The sequence below is a fragment of the Eschrichtius robustus genome, chromosome 5 (genome assembly GCF_028021215.1).
Source record: "Eschrichtius robustus isolate mEscRob2 chromosome 5, mEscRob2.pri, whole genome shotgun sequence".
In the NCBI taxonomy this organism is placed as follows: Eukaryota; Metazoa; Chordata; class Mammalia; order Artiodactyla; family Eschrichtiidae; genus Eschrichtius; species Eschrichtius robustus.
Window position 1 is genome coordinate 122,481,495 of NC_090828.1, and position 22,712 is coordinate 122,504,206.

Consider the following 22,712-nt stretch of genomic DNA (forward strand, 5'->3'; position numbering starts at 1 on the left):
TTAATCCTGGCTGATATTCACAGAGGAAGTAACATATGAGCCTGGACTTAAAGGTCTGGAAAAAGTAAAAAATGAGTAACACGTCTGAGGAACAGGGAAGAAAAGTGGAAGATGAAGGTAGAATATTGGTGGAGAACCAGAGATTTTACAAGTAGAAGAGCAGTGAGAACTACTAAGAGGTCCCAGATTTTAAAGACTGTGAAAGTAGAAAAAATAACTAATATTAGTACTTCATTCAGAAGTAGCACAAATAAACTGGGAACATGTTTTTAAATAACAGTGGAGCCAATAAAAATAAGAATGTCAAACACTTTAAAGGAAAATATCTTCCTAAGAAGCTCTCTTATTAATCTTCTCATAATTTTGTTCATTGCCTTACTCCATGTTTCTTAAAACTCGACAGGTAATATAAAATAGTTCTTGTTAACTGTTCTCTCATGGCTTGTGTACACGTTTAAAAAACCCAAAAAATAGAAATGGTGTGCTTTTTAAGGGCAGGGTTAGAAGCTTTTAACACCCTACCCACCCCGTTAAAGGAAAAAAAACCCCAAAATACCCATATCAGATATCAAGCAAATAAGCCAAAAAAGTGGGCACTTAATATTTATACTTACTAAATAAACAGCGAGGAAGAACATATTCTTAACAGAATGGAATCAAAATACTACATGCTTCTACACAAAACCAGGCTGACTGAGAATGGATGGCCCGTTTCTCACTGTCCACGTTTAGTGAATGGCTTTTGATAGCAAAAGCAGTAGTTTTAAGATAACATGTTTATATAATAAGGTTAAACATATTTGCCTTTTCATTAAGATGAAACTTAATCCCATGAATACAAATCACCTCAGTCTAGAATCATGGATCGCTCATTATGCCTCTCCTTAAAAAATGCATAGCAGCTGAATCACAGATTTCATGTAATTAACCTCAAAGTGTTTACTTGATAAGGAAGAACAGAACTGTTTTAGTTTCTATCTAATATGTACAGCTTGAAATGAAGGTTTAATTTGAACACTGCTGGGGAAAAAGGGACATTAAAAACACCTTTGAAAAAGCTTTATTTGATTATAAAATAGGTTTTCGTGGAAGAAAATTTGGAAAATACAAAAATGGGAAAAAGTCAGGGTGGAAAAAACCATTTTTGCATAACAGTCACTTGTAGATAATCACTATTTACATGTTGTATATATGGTTAGCCTTATTTTCCCTGCATAGATAGCAACATACATACCCACTTACATTGTTTATAGAAATGGACCATATGACACATTCTGTTTCAAAACCTTTCTCCATGCAATGTTTCCATAGCTAATCAATAGGGATTTTACAAAGCTATGGGAAGGAAGCATTTAAGTAAATTTTCTTAGAACATATTTAGACCTCAAGTTAACAATCAAAGGATGAGAAAAAAACTCAGCTGATCTGAACTCTCTACTGCCTTTTAGGAAGAAGGCATGTGTCAAGAAGATTACAAGACAAAAAGACTAAGCATTTTAGGACAAATTATGTCAGCTTCTGGTTTCCATTCTGCAACCCAGCCCAAACACAAATTTAGCCCAAATCCCTAAGCATTTTCATTTAGAATACTACATGATTATCATTTCTTTGATAGCACAAGGCAATAATAGTAGCTAACATTTACATGACATTCACTAGGTTTTGGGTACTGTTCTAAGCACTTTCATATGCTAACTCTTTTAGTGCTCCCAATCTTATGAAGTCTTACTATCTCCATTTTTCAGATGAAAAAAACCAAAAGCACAGAGAGGTTCACATTTTGTCCAAGGTTACCAGCTGTTAAGTGTTGTAGCTGGGATTTGCACATAGTAGTCTGATTCTAAACCTTACTTTTCTCAGGGACAAATGCTGAAGTAGAAAGAGTACTACAGTAATACTGCTCAAATAAGCAGAACACTTAAACACCTGACCCTCCTTCCATTTTCTGAGAATTTTGGTTAATGAAGACTTTTACTGTAGTTTAACAGAAGCAAAGTTAAACAGAGTCTAAGTCTTAACAGAAATTTAATTATAGGAAAACAAAGAATTATTGTAAATAGTCAATCAACCAGGAAAGTTTTTTTTTTCATTTGAAGATTATTTGTGAGTATTAAGTGTTGTTACCCAAAAGAGAATCAGAGTGAAAGGTTGTTGAGCAGTTAGTCCAGACCGTAGCTATACAAACTTCCGGGCTGAAAACAAGACCAGGTGTCACAGAGTTTCCACTACTCCCAAGATGCATGGTTTGTAACCTCTTCATTTCAAGGTTACATCTCTTTGTCTCATTATAATAAGATTTCACATGTATATAAAACAACTGGGAAGGGGAAGAAGAGGCTCAAATGGTGACATATTTCAGGTTCCATGTTCCCTGGTCTGGGTCTCTCACTCAGCCTGAGCATTTCCATGTCAATCTCCAATGTTCCTCTTTGGGTTTTAGCTTTGCTATTTTGCCTCAAAGGCTGCCTTTACTCAAAACGTATACTCTCCTGCCATATTCCAGATGAGTATACAGAAGATTTCTCCAGCAGAATTTTCATAAATGTGGCTCTCCTCTCCATAAAGTTGAATTGCTTTGCCAAGAAGTGAGCTTTTACCAATGGGGCAATGCCAGCTTTAACCTGGACACTGTGTATATAAAGGGGCATGTCCTGTAACAGGGGTGAACCCTTCAAGTTCTTGTGAAGCAATGGCTCTTTTCTACATACTGAATAAGCTTTACATTCATTTTTACATTCCAGGCAGGAAAACCCACCAGGTTTGAGGTTTGAACCACACTGAACAGGAAGCTGTCAGGGGCTGAGGAATCTTTCTAACTTAAAAAAAAAAAAAAAAAGCATCATTTAACATTTGATACATTGTATGGCTGGTATCCCAGGAAGGAAATTCTACTGGCATTAGGACAGGTACCTGAACTGTTTTTCAAGAAGTCATGATGTTTGATCATTCATCCAATACTTAAAACAAACAACAGTCCAGTAACTAGTTACAAAGTACATAATTTTAGAGCATACTCTCTAAAGAACATGATATTAAATGCTGCAAAAAGATTATTGGAATTTTTTTGAATGACATAAGACCATGGGATCTATGTTGGTTATTAAAGTTACTATAATCACAAGAAAAACTAGAAATATTCACTTGGAAAGCACTAAAAAAGATAAGAAATGCACAAGATCATTCTACTAATCCAACTAAAGATAAGCCCCTTACTATTGTTTATGCAAGACAAAATCATTAATAGTTTATTAGCAACTTAAAGGACCATGTAATTACAGACATGCCTCACTTTATGCACACTTGCTTAATAAAATTTACATCTTAAAGAACTGTTCAAGTTGCTTTAAACCTGTGTTTAAACATTCAGGCTGCAGAGCATCAACTGTTAACAGTGGCACTTATTAGAGAAGTGGCACTGTGCTTCAGGTTCATTATCTAAGTATTCAGACCAAAGGAAGGGAGGGACATAGCTCTGATAGTTTCAAAAGTATAGTTTGAAGACTGCCAAGTATGAGAAAAAAATCCAATGATCTGGAAAAGAGGGAGAAGGTTGAAGATTAGGAAGGCTAAAGTAGATTTCTAGAGAATGAAAAGTACCACTCTGTTTTGAAAAATGCTACAAAAAGAGTATTTCCAGTATTCTGACACCCAATACACCCCCAACTTGGTTACTATCTAAATTATATTCTTTCCTCAATAAAGTGTGTTTCAGTACATCGTAATTAAAAAAAAAAAAAATCCTTCCTGTGATATATCTGGATTTAACCTGGGTGTAAGAGGAAAACAGAATATCTTTTACAGAAATTTGTGAGTATTGTGGGAGAGCATCTATTTTGTAAAGCAAGCAATGCCTATATTAAGTGATACCAAACAACAGAATAAACACCCAGATCTCAATATAAGGTATTATTTAACACCGACATTCTCCTTTGTTAAAGGACTGCACTGTTGCAATATTATCCCGTTTCTTCCAGCACTTTCAGAGGAAACCACAATCAATTCTGCAAGCTGAGAGAACTAGGACAATATAAATTGATGGCTCAGGCTCTTCCCCGGAGGGCTCCAAAGAATATTCTATTTTTAACTCTCTTTCACTTCAACAGAGAAGAGAGCAAGAAGGAAACACAGTGCTCAGCAGAAAAGGACTGCACCGGCTTTAACAGGCTAGTTTTATTTTATACAGGTGATCTGAAACAGCATTTGTGTTAAAGGAAAGCATTCTTAATAATACGGATTAGACATAATCAGAAAGATAATAAAAGAAACTGAAGAAGTGCTTAGTCAGAACAGCCATTTAATAAATCTAAGGTTATTTCATTTAACAGTATTATTAAATTTTTTCAGGACTGAATTTGTACAGCAGAAGCACTGTCAGGGCAGATTTTTTCTTTTTTGGATGAGCCATTTTGCCAACTTTAAATTTAATTGTGACTAGGTATCTACAAGACAGTTTGTGAGGACTGTTTCCAAATCACCAAAATCTCAAGTTTGTAATCTGGTTTGTCTTATGTTTGCGGCACTATTCTAGTGAGCAGGCAAGTTCAACTAAGGATAGTCTGTTAGGTGAATTTGGAAGAACACACAGCTGCCAGCACATCTTTGCTATTCTTCTCCTCTATCACCCTCTGCTCTCCTACTTCTGTGCCTGAAATAAACATAAATACAAACATAAAAAACAAATCTAATAAAAACGGCCACACAGAGGTTATAGCTCACAGCTATTTAAATGACAGTCCTGTGGAAGAGGGCATACGACTCAAGGAAACCTATGGGTACTTACCAGATACATTTGGCTCCAGTGGCGGCAGGTTAATGGAGAAGGGAAAAGGGAAATAGGTGGATTTGTAGGTAATATACAATGTTTAAGTCTGCGCTGGTCAGGCAATGCTAAGAAATGTTTACAGAATCAATGAAAAAACAAGGATAGTCAGGGCTACCACCCGGCAATATAAATACAAAATTCCTATTACTCAAGTCAGAAGTTGTCAGTAAAGAAATTGACTGTGTAGATAGAGTCCCTAGTTGACATAAGTAAAATCTCTTATCAATATCACCCCTCCTCCACTTATCCAATAGGGCCCTTTCTTCCTTGCTTGCCTTTTACACCCTGGTTACTTTTAAATTTGTGCCCTGCAATGCTGCCAGTATTCTGTGCACCTTACAGACTGTTTAACCTGAAATGTTCCTCCTGTGGTTGTGGTTCATCAGGACCCTACTGTAGTCTGCTGGTTAAAGGTATAAATGCATTGATAATCTTTGAATTTAACAGAGGTTGCAAAACTAAAATGATATTTAGTTCTATGGAGTCACTTTGCTTCCCACATGCATACAATATCACAGTTTGGAAAAAACTTAAATTATATCCCTTCAAATAGCTTCAAATGCGTTTACATGTCTTAGGTCCATTTAATGGCATGCATAATAATATTCCTAAAAAGTTATTTAGCAACAGGGAAAGAGATGTATTTGACTTTTGCTAATGAGTCTGGCATGCTTAAGACATTAAACTTTTAAGAAAAGCTCCAATCAAAATTAATCTGCCATTCAAATCTGCTTTGGAAAAGAAATTAAAGCAATAGCTTTCATGAATTTTTAAAAGGTAAATTATATTAAGCCAAGGTTGTCATTTAAATTCAAATCCCTATTTCTGAGTCTGATGCATGATTAAAAGGCATTACAATTAATGGAAAATATAAGCAAATGTTAATACTTTAATACAGCATTAAAAAGGAAAAAAAAAAAAAAAAAAAAAAAAGGGCAGTGGAAACCTGAGTAAAAAGAAGCCAGGAAGCAGCTGAAAAAGAGACCGGTTCACTGTGAGAAATGTAAACCTCTCAGACAGTGCTACGGCCCCGAATCCAACAGCTCAGGAACAAGGCCAATTATTGCAAAATATTCAACATATATGGTGAAGCTGCAAACTTTTCAAAAGAGTCATAAGAATGAAAGCAGCTGCATAGAAAACAGCCAGGCCTCATAAACCTAAAATCTTTGCTACAATTACTACCTGCAGGAAGAGTTTCTTTATAGTATACCAAGCTTCTTATATGTAGTATACTTCATAGTATTCAAGCTGTAAATTTTATGATAAAGGGTTAAGATAACAAATCCATATTACTGCAGCTGGCAAGTAACCAGATCTTTTGAAATCTTTGCTTGTATGGCTCCAGTTTTGACAGTAGGTCACTAAGCTACTGCAAACCAATTCTCCAATGTTCCACCTTTCTAAACTAGAAATGACTCACATAAGACAGACACACAGAATCATGGAATTTTAGAGTACACAGAGGCTTCAATAGATGATACAGTAAAACTCCCTTACTTTGCAAGTGAGTAAATGGAAACCTGGAGGCTTTAAGTGATACACCTAATACCACTTAAATACAAATAAGGGTTGTCAGGATTTGACTCCTATTTTGTTTTCTTTCATGTTATATAATACATTGTCCAAAAGGCCTTAAGTAGCCAGAATTTCTTCTGCTTCTGTTGACAGGGGCTGACTCAATCTTGTTTTAATGACCTAGTAGTTTCACATTCATAACAAAGGATTTGTACATTCATTCCCCAGCAGTAATGTTAGTACTGATTTCAATTCAGTCCCCATAATAGGTGGGTTTATTGTCAAGGAGATCAATAACTACTGCAGTTCTCTGGTACACACTTGCATGGAAGACCAAAGGCATTTTATCCTTGAGGTATTTCCCCAACCTCCTTCCTGCCCCCAAAAGGGAAAATAACAGAAAATCTTCTATTTCTACTGCCCATACCCAACCTGATCTAAGAATATTTGATTCAATTGGGTTTGTTAATTTAGGGCGAAATTTCTTTGGATTCATATGCAAACATTTAAAAATTATTTTTTTGTATGTAACTCAGTGAAAAAAAATTGTTCCAAGTCTATCAATGCTTTCATCATTTGGCTGAATTATTAGTTTCACCCTTTTATGTAACAAAACAATATGCTTCTTGACTAAATGTTATTTGACAAGAAAAAGACAAGTAAGGGATGTAACAAATTATTTCTAATTTTAATCAGATGGGGATGGTAGAATGTAGAGAAATATTACAAGGAAAAAAAATAAAAAATGAAATCCAAAAGTATGATGTTTGCATATAAAAATGTAAATTACTGAGAAAGAAATTGCTATAAATCTGTACAGAAAATCAGAACAAAAAGTTCCTGTGTCCACTTCCCAGTGCATTTTACTTTTCTGTTAGGAGACACACAAACATAAATGCACATTTTTTTGATACAGTTTGACATAAAAAATAACCATTGGCTAACAATAAAAAAGTCTTTAGATTATATAATCATCCAACTCCTACTAATTCTACAAAAAGGTTCAGTATAATTACCAACACAGTACGTGGCACTGGCACAACTGAACTTTTCTTTAAAGGGAAATTTTCTCTTCTACTTATTAGCATAACAGCATTTCTTTTGCTTTCATATAAGGGTGCTTTGAGGATTTATTTCTCTTCTCTTCTTCAAACTGAACGACATGAAACCAACTCTAGTTATAAAGTGTTATATTATCACTGACTCTTAAGAGTCAAACACAACGTCAAAAGTCATTCAGACACACGCACTTTTCTGTGCCTGTACTGTCTAGATGCAATCTGACTTATTGTTGCCTTCCTTCTCACCATAACCAGCATTAGGAAAAACCCCACAACTGAAACATCACTGATGATAAACACATGCCATCTGTCGTGTAGATATTTTGGGCCTGAATTAGGAGGCGTGGCATTTACAGTTGTCCATTTTTGGCAGAGAGGAATATATTTGGCAGAGGCATTTGCATGAGCACACTGGTCCTACCTGTGATTAAGGCAGTCCTACCTGTGATTGTAGGCAGTTTGACAATGGAGAGGAATAAAAATTTTGCCATGAAAAAGAACAGAACTAAGAAGCTCACACAAATACAGAACAAAGTTTCTTTGCCTGCCTCGTTAATAGAGCGTACTAATGAACTAATAAGTTAATTAGTCACACGCAAGGTATTTGAATGGGGAAAGTTAAGACAAATTTTTTTTTTAATTATCATAACATTAGCTGTAATCTGTATTGTAATTTTGGAAGAAAAAAATCATGACAATTATGATATGAAAAGTCAGTCACGGAGGCCCAGGAAAACTTAGGAAATAATTTCTATTAGAATAAAACAACTATGTATTTAAAGTTAGTGAGCAGTGTCATCACCAATGTGTCCAGGTATAAAGGACAGCTTCTGATGCCTTTCAAAATTAGAGAATATACTAGTTTAGGTTATTTGAAGTGGAATGTATTATTAAAGTTCAGGAACAGAGGACAAGTTCTAAGTTGGCCAAAATGACCATTGTATATACTCAACATCCTTCGGAAGAACATTTGTCACACGTACAATACAAGGCCAGTAACATGAAAAAGGGAAAAACCTACACATGAAGTACAAGACAACTCCTGAGAGCAAGACTGAGGACGTGGAGGTTCCCCTGCTGGGGAGATAAGTAAGAGTAACATCTGGTAAAGGAAGCTGATGAGTCACAACGACGAGTGCAGACTGCACAAGTGAGGAGAGGCAAGAACACTTCTCATCAGACCGCCCAGTGCAGATGTCTTTCTCCTGAAACTGTGGAACCCCTCAAGAGTTCCACACATTATCAAGAGCAAGAAACTGCGTAAGTAGAGGTGGAGGGTTATGTGGCCTCAGCTAATCATGCTGACATAGTCTGAGCACATTCAAACGGCGACAAGCAGCTAAAAAGGCTTCAAAGAAACCAATAAAAATTCTCCTTGAATACCTAGAGTTATAAAAGGCTGAAAAGAATACCTTATTAAACATCTGGGGCAGAAGTACACATGTAGGTGGGGAAGCACAGAGAGAAATGAGTTCAGTCAAATTAGTAAGGTAGCTTTTATACTGAGATCACAGTTGTTTCCATTGAATGCTTAAAGAAAATTTGAAAGGGGCAAAAGAAAAACTATCTTTTCAGTTTTAATATGTTTGATATGCTTAGGATTAGACCATGTTTGGTTTAAAAATACCTTTCACTATACAACCACAAAACCAAAACACTAAAAAGATGTGTAAGAACTTCATTCCTTTTAAGGCACTCCTGTGGAGACTAAGACATCAAAATATCTTCACTAGGCTAGAGTTCTCAACCAAAGTTAGGTCATTTTGGTCCTTGTTTTTGGTTAGCTGTTCAGCAGACATCTTAACTTGCCTTGTCTGCCTTTTGCTGTTTACCACAGGTGGATTACCAGGCTGTACAGGAGGCTTCCGCTACAATGGCAGGGAGTACCTGGAAGCTGCTCACCTGCTACAATCTTCTCATTACGGCTCCCAACTCTGTAGTATAGAAACCTGACACTGTGGCATTCCCTGGAGGGGGCTAAGATCCGCCCACTCTTTTCATCTCACTGGTTTGCATATTCATAGGTATGCACCTATCTGAAACCTTTGACAGACTGAGTGTGGCAGTATCTTAACAGTAAGACTGAAATAAAGCAGGATGAAAAAACAGCAATAGCGAAAGCTGAGAATTCCTAACCTCACATACTCACCTGCCTGCTGTGCAGGCTGCGGCAGTGGTTGGTTCAGATGTGAACTGTAATGGACAGAAGGGATGGGGCGATACTGAGGTTGACTGGAGTGGTAGTGGCCTGGAGCACAGTAACAGGCTGGCATCTAGGATAAGCATTAAGGAAAAAAGAAAAAATCAATTTTACTTGCAGCAGAATTTTTTTTTTTTCCTGCCAGGAACATTGGAGTGTAATGAGTAATAATTCTCCCAAATAGTAATCATCTGAAAACTGATTTTCTTAGCTTTAAATTTACCTGAAAAAAATTTTTTTAGATTTCAAACATATAGTATACATAACAAAACAAACCTACCAATTTGCCCACCGATCAGATTTAGTAGATTTAAATTTTTGGGCACTATTTGTTTCAGATTTTTCTCTCTTTTACCAAGTACTACTGAAATAGCTAAAGGCTCACGCCAACATTCCTTTGCTCTATATTCCATAGAAAAACCATTATCCTGAAGTTGGTATATATCATTCCCATAAATGTTTTTAAGCTTCTAGTGTGTGTGTAATCTGTTATCCATACATACAATTGCTGAGAATTTTAAAAATGTACCTTTATGGTACTCTATATAACTTCATGCAACTTATTTTGCAATTAACATTGTTTTTGAGACTCATTTTGGTTGAAGCACAAATCGCTAGCTCATTCAATTTAACTGCTGAACAGCAATCACCACATTAATAAGCCAGTTTATCCATCCCTACACTAATGCACACTTGCACTGGTTCCATTCTTTAATTTTTCTCATATTTCTAATGCAAATTAAAATGTCAATACAAATTTTATTTGTCATTTATACTTAATAAAGCTGGAAAAAATGCCAATAAGACTATCTTGATTTAGTTTTGCCTCCAGAGCTATCTGTATCAGCTGTGAATTTCTCTAAAAGTAATCTGATCTGGTTTGGGGTGAAGAATAAACAATTAATCCAGTGGTATGGAAGTATGTGTTAAATTAACTTTATTAGGTTCACGGGTTCTCTTAGGTTCTGCTTATCTGACTGGGTTACTTCTAAAAGACCAGAGATCTGTGGAAATCTTTAAGAGGGCCCATTTCATCTGGAGACCAGCCAAGCACAGAATTCCTGGATCAGTTATAAGCCAAGAGTTGCCTAAATTTTCTGTAATATTCTTCTGTTTTTGAAACATTAGACCCAATATACATGTGATCCCTTAATTTTTCCTGGAGGTATCAGCAAGCGATATATCCTGATTTCAGATCTAATCCATTATTATACTTTTCAGTATGTGTGATGTGTATAAATAATACATTCTTCCTTTTCTCCTAATTAAAAAAAACAAAAAAGATACTACTAAGGCAACAATTGTAACATCAAATTTTTCTTTATAATGTATATACATGCAATATATATGACAACAATAGCACAAACAATGGAGAGAGGGTAAATGGAATCATACTTTTAACATGACTAGTACATTTTTCTTGGAGTTTTGTATGAACTCCAAGTAGATTTTGATAAGCTAAAGATACCTATCATAGTCCCTAAGGAAACCACATAAGCACAAGATTCAAAGGGCTGTAGACAAAAAGGCAAAAGAGGAAATAAAACAGAACCCTGAAAGAATTCAAATAATGTAAAGGAAGGAAAGCAAGAAGGCAGGAATAAAATATAGATACGACAAATGGAAAACAAATAGCAACGTGGCATACCTACATCTAACCATGTCAGTTGATATATTAAAGATAAAAGGACTGAACACTCCAATCAGACTGAATAAATCAGCAAATACCAACTATATACTGTATGTGAACAACATACTTTAAAGGCTGCAAATAAGAGGATGGAAAAAGACATATCATTTAAGTGCTAACCAAAAGAAGGCTGAAGCCACTAATATTAAAGTCAGATAAAACAGGTTTCAAGGACTTCAACACAGAAGTTGGAGGACTCACACTTTCTGATTTTAGACCTTACTAGAAAGGTACAGTAATAAAACAGTGTAGTACTGGCTAAAGATAGAAATAGTGTAAAAATGAGTTGAGAAATAAACTCTTACATTTATGGTCAACTGATATTCGACAAGGGTACCAAGATTATTCAGTGGGAAAAGAAAAGTATCTTCAACAAAGGATGCTGAAATAAGTAGATATACACATGCAAAAGAATGAAGTTGGACCCTTACCTCATACCATATATAAAAATGAACTCAAAAGAGATAAATGCCCCAAATATAGGAGCTAAAACCATAAAACTCTTAGCAGAAAACAGGGATACATTCTTATGACCTTGGGTTTGGAAATGGATTCTTACATATGACACCAAAAGCATGAGCAACAAAATGAAAAGATGGATAAAGTGAACTTCACCAAATAAAAAAAAAACTTTTATACATTAAAGACATTATCAAAAAAGTGAAAAGACAACCTACAGAATGGGTGAACATATTTGTAAAACACACATCTGATAAGGGTCTAGAATCCAGAATATACAAGGAATTTCTGACAGCTCAACAACTAAATGACAATCTGATTTAAAGACAGGCAAAGGACTTACACATTTCTCCCAAGAAGATCGACAATGGCCAACAAGCACATGAAAAGATGATCAACATCACTAATCATTACGGACATGCAAGTCAAAACCATGAGATAACCACTTCACGCCCACAGGACGGCAATAATAATAATAATAATAATAATGGTAAATAACAAATGTTGGCAAGGATGTGGAGAAACTGGAACCTTTATACACTGCAGGTAGGAATATAAAATGGTTCAGACACCACTGAAAACAACCTGGCAGTTCCTCAAAAAGTTAAACATAGAATTACCATATCATCCAGTAATTTTTTCCTAGGTATATACCCAAAGAATTGAAAACAGATACTCGAACAAATCCATGCACCTACATGCTCATAGAGCACTATTTACAATAGGCAAAAGGTGGAAACATCCCAAATCCAATAATGGTTGAAGATGGACAAATTGTGGTATATATATAAAATGGCATATTATTCAGCCATAAAAAGGAATGAAGTACTCATACATGCTACAACATGGATTAACCCTGAAACATTATGTTAAGTTAAAGAAGCCAGACACAGAATATAACATATTGCATGACTCCATTAATATGAAGTATCCAGAATGGTAACTCCATAGAGAATAAAGACTGATGGTTGCCAGGGGCTGGGGGGATGGAGGGTGAGGGGAATGGGTATGAACTTCTCTTTTGGGGTGATAAAAATGTTTTGGAACTAGATATAGGTGATGGTTGCAAAGCACTGTGAATGTACTAAATGCCACTGAATTGTTCACTTTAAACTGGTTAATTTTACGTTATGTGAACTTGATCTAAAAAAACAAAAAAACAAAACCACAAAACACTGAAATGACAGAGTACAAATTCTTTTCAAGTACAGACAAATCATTCGCTGAGAGACTACATGCTGGGACATGAAATAAGACTCACCAGGTTCCAAAACACTGAAATCTTAGAGTATATTCCCTGACCACATGCGACTAAAATAGAAATCAATAACCATAAGCCCCAAACGTTTGGAAATTAACATGCTTCTAACGGTAAATCATGGGTCAAAAAAGTAATACAGGGACTTCCTTGGTGGCGCAGTGGTTAAGAATCCACCTGCCAGTGCAGGGGACACGGGTTTCAGCCCTGGTCCAAGAAGATCCCACATGCCGCAGAGCAACTAAGCCCGTGCGCCACAACTACTGAGCCTGCACTCTACAGCCCGCGAGCCACAACAACTGAAGCCCGTGCACCTAGAGCCCATGCTCCGCAACAAGAGAAGCCACCGCAATGAGAAGCCCACACACCGCAACAAAGAGCAGCCCCTGCTCGCCGCAACTAAAGAAAGCCCGTGCGCAGCAACGAAGACCCAACGCAGCCAAAAATAAATAAATAAATAAATACATAAATAAATTTATAAAAAAAAAAAACAAAAAAACCTTGTATTAGTAATAGTTCAAATAGAAAATGAATAAACAACACTAATGAAACCCTAAGTTGTTTTTCTTTTAACATCATCAAGAGAACTGATAAACCTCTAGTTAAACTAATAAAGGAAAAAGAAAAAAGAAGACTGAAAATACTAATATCTTTAGATCCTGAAGATACTAAAAGTGTAATAAGGGGATATCACATATGAGCAACTTTATGCCAAAAAGTTTGACAACATAAATGAAATTGATACAAACTACCAAATCTGATCCAAAATGAAAAGGAAATTGTAACAGCCCTATATCTATTTATTACTAAAAAATAAGAATTCATAATTTAAAAACCTTCCCTGCAAAAGAAATCCAGGTCCAGATGGATTCATTAGTGCAATTCTAGCAAACATTCAAGAAGAAATAACACCAATTCTACATAAACTCCTTTAGAAAATAAAGGAGGGAACACTATCCAACTCATTTTGAGGTCAGTACCACCCTGGGTACTACAACCTGAAAAAGACATTACAAGCAAACTACAGACCGATATCCTTCATGAACATACATGCAAAAATCCATAAATACTGGCAAATTGAATGCAGTGATATATAAAAAAGAAAACTATATCATGATATATATATCACTATATATCGTGAGGTATATTCCAGAAACAAAAGGTTAGTTTAACATTCAAAAGTCAAAGTAATTTACTGTATTACTAGACTAAAGGGGAAAAAACCCCACATGATCACCTCAATAGATGCCAAAAAATTTTTTTTATAAGATTAATGTCCATTCATGGTAAAGACTCTTAGCAAACTAGGAATATTAGAAAATTATACAAAAACCCCACATACAGTATCACAGTTAATGATGAAAGACTGAACGCCTACCCTTACGGCTGGAAACAAGGAAAGCATATGTACTTTCAAAACTTATATTTAAGTTAATACATGGATTCTAGAGATTTTTACTTCCCTCTGTTGTGTTGAAAGTATTCAACATTAGGGCTCCTAGCTAATGTAATAAGGCAAGAAAAAGAAACAAAAGATATATAGATTGGAAAGGATAATATATGTAGACTAATCAAATTTAGAAAGTCCACAGGGTAAAAGATCAGTACATAAAAAACAATTATATTTCTACATACTAGCGATGAACAAATAGAAAATAAAATTTAAAAATAATCTCCTTTAGAATATCACCTTAAAACATTGCATATTTAGGGATATATTAAAAAAATACGTGTAACACTTGTGTGATGAAAACTACAAAATACTGTTGACAAAAAATTAAGGAAGATCTAAATAAATGGAGAGAGATAACATGTTCGTGCACTGGATGATTCAACGGTGTTAAGATGTTAATTCTCTCCAAAGTGATCTACCTCTTCTTAAAATGTATCATTTTATTTTTATAGTGCATTTACTTTACTGTGTTTCTCTTAAGCTAATCAGAACAAAAGAAACCTCTCAGAGTCAGAAGGAAACTCAAAGATCACATAGTGTAACCCTCCAACTGAAGTGTCTACAGGTCATGTGGTTGTCTAGCATGCACTTGAAAATCTCCAAAAGGGAAGGTGACTACAAGCTTTGCTTACACGTTCTCACAAATTCTATCCATGCGAAATTAAAAATGAGCTCTCTAAAGTTAAAACTGATCTTAAATGAGAGGCTTCCACAGGAGAGAAAAGATGAAAAAAGCAACGTACCTGTGGAGAGGGCTGTTGAATATATCCTTGCTGCTGGAGCACAGGCTGGCTGACAGGATGACCAGAGGCAGAGTAGGCAGCAGTAGGGACTGGCTGCCCAGGTGGTAGGGGAGGAGGAGGAGGAGGAGGAGGCGGCGGTGGTGGTGGAGGGGCTGCTGTCATGATATAACCAGACTGCTGTGGGGACTGAAGAACAACAGTGGACTGGAACATGGTGGCATGAGGGTCAGAGCCATCTGCAGATGGCTGGCGGGCAAGACTCATGTGGCTAAACTGAGACCCAAGGTTGTCCTGCTGAAAAAGGGAGAAGTCAGAAATCAGTAAGCTTTCCATACATAGACCAAACTTATCAAAGAAAAATACTTCATATATTTTAAGAAGAGTTGCAGTAGTATATCTTACGGAAATCATGTATCTACCACAGACATGACTTAATAGAAGAACAGCGTCAAGAAAATTAGAACTCTAAGGCAGCAAGGTAGGACTATTACAATGCTATCATTGCAAATTACTCGCAAAATATATCTAACGGAAATGTATAGCATGCAGAAAAGAGTAGGGTATAACATTACACAATCAAAAAATGAAAAGACACTAAATGAGGACTAAAGGCACACTTTTATAGAATACAATTAACATTTTCTGAAAGGACTTCGAAGACCAGGAGTCTAGCAACGTATGGTGCTAATTACTCTTTACTTTAAATCGTTGCCCTTCTTCCCAGAAGGCAAGATTCAGGTTCTATGCATTTCTGTATCTCCTCCCATACCTAATAATCAAATATACTAGCAGAAATGAAATAAAATATATAAAATCTACCCTCCCTGATGTACACTCTAATCTCTCAACAATAATTTGGTCATAAGCTCTTCCATAGTGTTTACCCTTAAGTCAGATGTTAGACAAATATAATCCAAATGACAGTGTCCTACTGCTTTTGCTACTTAAGAGAGCCGGCAATGGTGCCCAGCCAAGAAAGGGTTACGATTTATATGCCATCTGACAGATGTTTCTCTGACTCAACAGCATAAGGATCAGTTCTGACTAGTCTACATAATATCACTGATATGACGATAATGGGGTTAAAAAGGCATTCCCTTGCTCCCAAGGAGCCACAGATCGGCGACAATATGTACCATATTTTGTTAAGAGGAAAAATTTGAAAAAAAGTTACTTAAAATATTGTGGTAATTGAGTTGTCAGATCAAAGTTGTTGACATGTCTGCAATTTCTATAATCTGCTGGTTTTTGCAAAGTAAATTAAGGCTATGGAGATGATAAAGGGACTGAAAAAAAAGGGAACCTGACTTAGTGACTGAAAATCTATGGCTTTACTCTTCCCAAGTGGTTGTTCTGACAGAGTCTAGCACTATTCATATAATTCAATGAATAGTTTCAGAAGAGGAAAATATACTTAAAAATACCTACTAGCTATAATTACAATGTAATATGGCCAAATATTTAAAAAAGAGATACCATAACTATATACCACCATCAGAGTCATCTTGGTAAAAAAAGTCATTTTCTTAATCCAATGATTTGCCATTTTTCCAAAACATTTTTGAGGCTTTTATGGTATTTCCAAAAATGTTGTCAACCTTCTCAATGCTGGCAAAATTTCATTTTTTCAGACTGAAAGTGATTTTTGAAAATCATTCAGAGCCAAGGCTGGTAAATAAGGTTGCCTCAAGCTCAAAACAAAAACACCCCCAACAAAACAAAACATTTCTAAAAAGCGGCAAGTGATTTTAAGATATAGCTTATAATTTAACCTGGATGCGATTTCAAAATGTGATGGCCATATAGTCTGAAAAATAAGAGCATCACTGGGAAAAGTATATCGGTGGTGAGGCAGATTCATTTAAAGGGAAGGAAATTAACACTTATTGAATATCTATTACATGTTAGGCACTATGCAGGAGGTACTTTATATGGTGGCCTCATATGCTCAGTAACTAGAGAAGGTCACACAGAGAACACATGGCAACGGTGTATCTGAGTTCTTACTGAGACGTATAACTTGGGGCATACTTTGGATTAAGTGAAGTACCATTACTTTATAGTCACAGATTAAATATCTAGAGATCTTCTTTGGAAATATACTAAGGAGGATGTCTTATGTAATTGGAAGCTCCAATTCACCCTAATGACTGATACTAAGTCTACTGGACCTGGGGCACTGGGGAAAGAACAGAAAGCCTAAACCCAGATGAAAGCTGCCACCCCAGGACCGCACAGACCTGCACTGGCCTCAATGAGAAAAATAGCTAAAACATCTTAGGACTTGAAAATTATTTCATTACGAAAAGGGAGGAAAAGATTAGGCTTTATTTATACAATCACTGTGATAAGCCAATATAACAAATATTTTATGGAAGAGCATAAATTATTTCTAATACAGGTTAGAAATGCTTTTTCAAAACGTATGTAACCCTGAGTTTAGAAAATCACAAAAGAACATATCACATTAATCACATTCACAAGGATTCATCACACATCCACCCACAGAAACAACGCAGGAGGTGAATAGAGATATAGTACCACGGAGTATTGCTGGGTGGGTGAGACTGGCAGGAACGGGGATGGGTAAGGGGCTGTAGAGTACTGAACAGGCTGTGAAGAGGGCTGCAGAGGACGAATAGGCTAAGGAATAACAGGTTGGCAAACAATGTTAATGTCAGAATAAAATGTCAGAAGGATTGCATAAAATGGAAAGTTACACTTTTTTTGGCAATAACTTAAAACTACAAAGTCACCTAAAATACAACATTATAGGAAACAACAAAAACAATACTAGGTGAAGAAACTCTACATAGAAAAATTTTGAGAACATACATTTAAATTTAAAACATAATTAGAAAGATAATTTTTTTCATAAAAGTATTTATTAGATTCACTGCAACAGGTAATTTAGACATTTCAAATCCTATTATCTAACAAGACCCCTGGGTTAAGTCAGTAAAAGCAAAACCATTTATCCTTACTTCCTGGTTTGATGACGGGCTGCTCTACTTAGCTATATAACACTAAGTAATAGAAGAAAAACTTCACTCACTCTTATTATCAGACAGTATATCTTACATAATACCTATGCCAAGTATCCTCTCTATTTGATAAGGCATGATTAGATAACTCTTTTGGGACCAAACTGCCTAAATTTTAGCAATTTTTAAACAAAAATGTACTGCGAGTACCATTAATAGCCTAAAGAAAACACACACATACATATAAGCGCATGCACACACACACAAACAGATCTCTTTTACATAAGGAAGAGAGACACAGTTTTCTTCTAACTAAAAATTTTTATTGAGAGAATATTAGGAGCTGAGAAACTACACTTGGTCTTTGAACAACTCAGGGATCAGGGGCACTGACCTTCTGCATGGTCAAAAATCTGTGTATAACTTATGGTCGGCCCTGTACCTGTAGATTCTACTCCACGGATTCAACCAATCACAGATCATGTATACTGTAGTTATGTACTTAGTGAAAAAAATCTACATATAAGTGGACCCTCGCAGTTCAAACCCATGTGGTTTGACGATCCACTGTAATTATTTGAAATTCTTTTTACTAATGAAATACTCCTGCATTTCAGGGAAAAAAAATTTTAAGTTTTATGTTTCCCAAGGGCACTCATAACACAGGTGTTTTAAAACATGAAAGAGGTTTCAATCCTTTCTAAATTTTAGGGAATACAGCTGGCCAGCTATAGGCTAATAATGGCATTTAGTTTCCCAGCCTTACATTTATACAGTTTATTATAAAGGACAATATATATATTGGTTTAATGACTATCATAATCTACCATACAGGTGGCAATCAGGTTAAGGGAAATTAAGTGACCTGTATACAACCATTTAAGCAAGAAGTGGAGGAACCCAAGTCATTTTATCTAATGAAAACTCTTAGTTTTGGTTAAAATATACATACATGAATCTCCCTGGACAATATCTCCAAAGAGTATACTTTAGAAATGCAAAATTAACTAAATAAGATTACTCAGGGAATAATCTAGATAAGGAGAAATTCATATGACTAAGACGTATAATGATGAGTTTGCCCTTCCACCACAAAATCAACACAACAGCTTCTGGAAAAAATGAAAGGCTTAGATTAGTTTAGAATTCCACAAAAAATTCTAGAGCTAACATACTAAAAAAAGTATAAGCTGAAAATCTACAGAGTGGCCACTGGTTCCTCACTAACCTCTTGACTAGAAATTAGCAAGCTTCCTAATGGATGACAGCACGTATCACACTAAATGAGGTGTTGTGGCTTTAAAACTACCAAGTACAAGCTATTTAATGTGTTATTAAGTCAGACAACCATTAAGACACAACTTTCTTCCAGAAAACATGACCTACTAGGTCAGTGTCAGATGAAACAAAAGCCTTAGTCTGCTGGGGAGTAAAAGAAAGAAGAGTACTGTGACCACCAAGGGTAGGAATTAATGTCTGCCAGAGTGTCAAGTGGTAATGAGAAAAATGTGGGCTAGAAGACTGGCTGATCAAAGTGAAAATCTTACACTACGTAGAAAAGAAAAAGCGTTAGCACTTCCTTTTTCCTACTTAAATTGCAACTGGCTGTAAAACAACATCCACTTAAAGTGACTGGTTTCAAGAACGCAGCCCATTTGAAGGCTTTGGAAATCAGCATTACGGTGTTTGGTTATTTGAAATTTCATGGATGGATTATCTCAGTGTGCAAGAGATCGTTACTGAGTATCATTTGTTCATCAATTCTCTAATCTTGTATTTGACGAAGAATTACCAGAAACACCTGAAGCAATGCCTGGAAAAACAGCCATGGAGTTTGAGGCATACCCCAATATTTCAAGTTATAGTCTATTAAGACGTCATTTCTAAACTAAGCTGCCTACATCTTCACTTAGGACTGTCTTTTAAAACTAAATCAGGCAAAGCTATTTCTAAGAGATAATAATCTGAAACATATAACCACAGATAAACCCGTAGGATTTTTTGAAGGTGCCAGATTAACATTATTTCCATTGAATTAAATCAAATGAAAATCAGCCCTATAAAGCTCCCGGTGAAATTCACAGCACTGCAAAGATGACCACACAATAGCAAATGAAAGGGAAACACTTCAAGACCAAGTTGAATGAAACCAAGGCAGAGAAGGCCAGGGAGGGAGTTTTATGTAGTTTAATATGTACCTGAGTGTATGTAATCAAACGGGGTTGGGAAGTAGGTATGGGAGTCTTTGGAAATAGTTTTAGACAGTTTCCTCTACATATATGAATTCATTTGTATGGTCTTGGAAGTGCATCAAACACCTTGAAGTCCTACTGCAGAGAAATTGCCTTGCCCAGTATTACGAGTCTTAATTGCCAGAGCAATAATTATTTTCATTAGTTTAAAAATATTTGATAACTTTATCAAACTGCTCATACATTTTTCACCCCTGCAATACAAATATAACTTGTGAATAAAACTAATGAAATTTCTCCAGTTCAAGTTTATCACTATACTTCTTTCACAAAACATTACTCTGCATGTTCTCACCAGTGGAATATTTAGATCATCTTCCAGGGAAAAAGAGGTGCAAATAACTGTACAAACTGCCTTTGATATGCTACACAACCTTTAAAAGATAGAATTAAAGTAAGAGTTTACACTAGTATAATCAAGTTCAGCAAGAATGAGTAACACATCTACAGGGGAAAAGCCTGAATGTGAAAATGTATGTGTAAACTCTAAACATTTATACAAATTCAAGATATTATTAAGAGTACTTCTGAGAATTCTAAATCAATGTTTCTGTCTTTATCTTTCATAGAGTAGGTGGGGTGGAGAGTACCTTGTAGCGAGGCGAGTCAACTCAGTTTCTTCTAAGTGCTTGATCTGTTGAATCTTAGAACAACTCACTTTGCTCACTGGGGTAATGAACTATCTTAGCTTTGCTTTTTATTCCTCTGGTCCCTTGCTTGCTGTTGTAAAATGCAAGGTATAAAATACTCACCATACAGGCTCATGAGATAAAAATTTCCCTTCCTTCCAATATATATTCTGTTTTCATTAGCAGAAAAGCCCTTGAAGTTAACCTCTCTTCCTACGAGCGGTGAGTAGGACATCACTGGTGGAGAATACTAAAGTTCTAAGAGACACTTACTTGGGCTCTCTCGATTATAATTAGTGACTTTAGTCCTACATATGCAAAGGCAGGTGAACTTAGCATTGTGTAATCGTGGACATGTGCACCTGTGAGAAGATGTGATGGGCTGCTTGCTGTTGAGGTGGCAGTGCTGGCAGAGGCGGCTGTGGAGGTCCAGGCACTTGGGCTCTAACTGGCTGTTGAGTCACAGGAGGGCTACAGACAACTGGACTCCCATCTGGGTTTAGGAAGGGCTGACCTGAAAATTTTAAAAAGGAAGAACAAAAAATCATTTACGATGGAGACCGAATATAGGTCGCTCTATAGACAACTTACAGCACATGTCTGCAGTCCTGATTCACAATTCCAAAAGCGTCAAGCTTCTGGAAACCAAAAGCTTTTCTTACCTTGGAAAGCAAAGCCTGACCTTACACGAGCCTTATAATAGTCTTTATATTTCCCACTTAGGGTAAATATTCAAAATTTTTGCTGCAGTGTTTTACTATGGGGGTGCCACGCCAGAATCCACTTGAGTTGTTTCATACCACACAGTATTTTCCAAGAAACTCAATTCTGAAACACATCTTGCTCAAGGGATTGAGTTACAGGATTGTGTAACATTTCAGTTTCAAGGGAAAAAAAAAAAATACTTGACTTTGGGATATTGGAAATTTATTAATTAGCCTGTTAGATGGTAAGAAATATCTAATTTACAGGTCACATTGCATATATTTAACTAGTAAGATTAAAAGCTGATGAAAATTAAAATGGTTGATAACTTCAGATTTCAAATTGTGGAGTTGATGGCAGTGTCCTTAGTTTATAAGTTCTAACTTGCTAAAAGTAGAAAATAATTTAAAAATTCTAAATAATTTTCTAAAAAAATTTCCTTTCACTTCCAATGAGCTTTACTCATAGGTAAGAAATAAAACGAGAGAGAACTTTAGTACTGATTTTGAGGCTTACTCTTATTGGTTACCAATTACGGGAGGAATACTTTAAGTAACTCTCTACACATACATTCTAAACAACTTTTTCTTATTATACAAAGTAATATTCTTACTGTGGGAAAATAACCAACAAATACAGATCAAAAAGTAAATAAATTCCCCATAATCTTATCATCAACAACTTGGATACCTTCTTCCAGACTTTTTTTTTCAATGTACACATAAACAGATTCAAAGAGTAGTATTTTTCCTTACTATACACTGAATGATTTAAAAAAACACACTGGATTATTAAAAAAGAAAGAAAGAAAAATGAAAGGACTATGTGAAATAAAGAGATCATTGACTACATACCCTTTTAGGATGGGAAGAATACCTATGTGTCTTAAACTGTCTTCAAAACATCCTCTCTTTTTTTAAAATAAACTTGTGACATAT

General features: G+C 35.7%; 1 protein-coding gene across 10 annotated transcripts in view; it reads right to left on the reverse strand.

Moving 5' to 3' along the window:
- R3HDM1 (R3H domain containing 1) overlaps nt 1-22,712 on the reverse strand; it is a 119,534-nt gene that overhangs the window by 43,224 nt on the left and 53,598 nt on the right. For 6 of the 10 annotated variants that reach the window (XM_068545208.1, XM_068545203.1, XM_068545211.1 and 3 more), the window contains 4 exons: nt 21,432-21,583; nt 17,746-17,847; nt 15,205-15,498; nt 9,551-9,674 (listed from right to left, as the gene is read on the reverse strand). In XM_068545208.1, coding sequence (XP_068401309.1) covers nt 9,551-9,674; nt 15,205-15,498; nt 17,746-17,847; nt 21,432-21,583 — 672 coding nt within the window. The remainder of the gene's footprint in view (nt 1-9,550; nt 9,675-15,204; nt 15,499-17,745; nt 17,848-21,431; nt 21,584-22,712) is intronic. The other 4 variants (XM_068545213.1, XM_068545212.1, XM_068545204.1 and 1 more) reach the window with 2 other exon arrangements.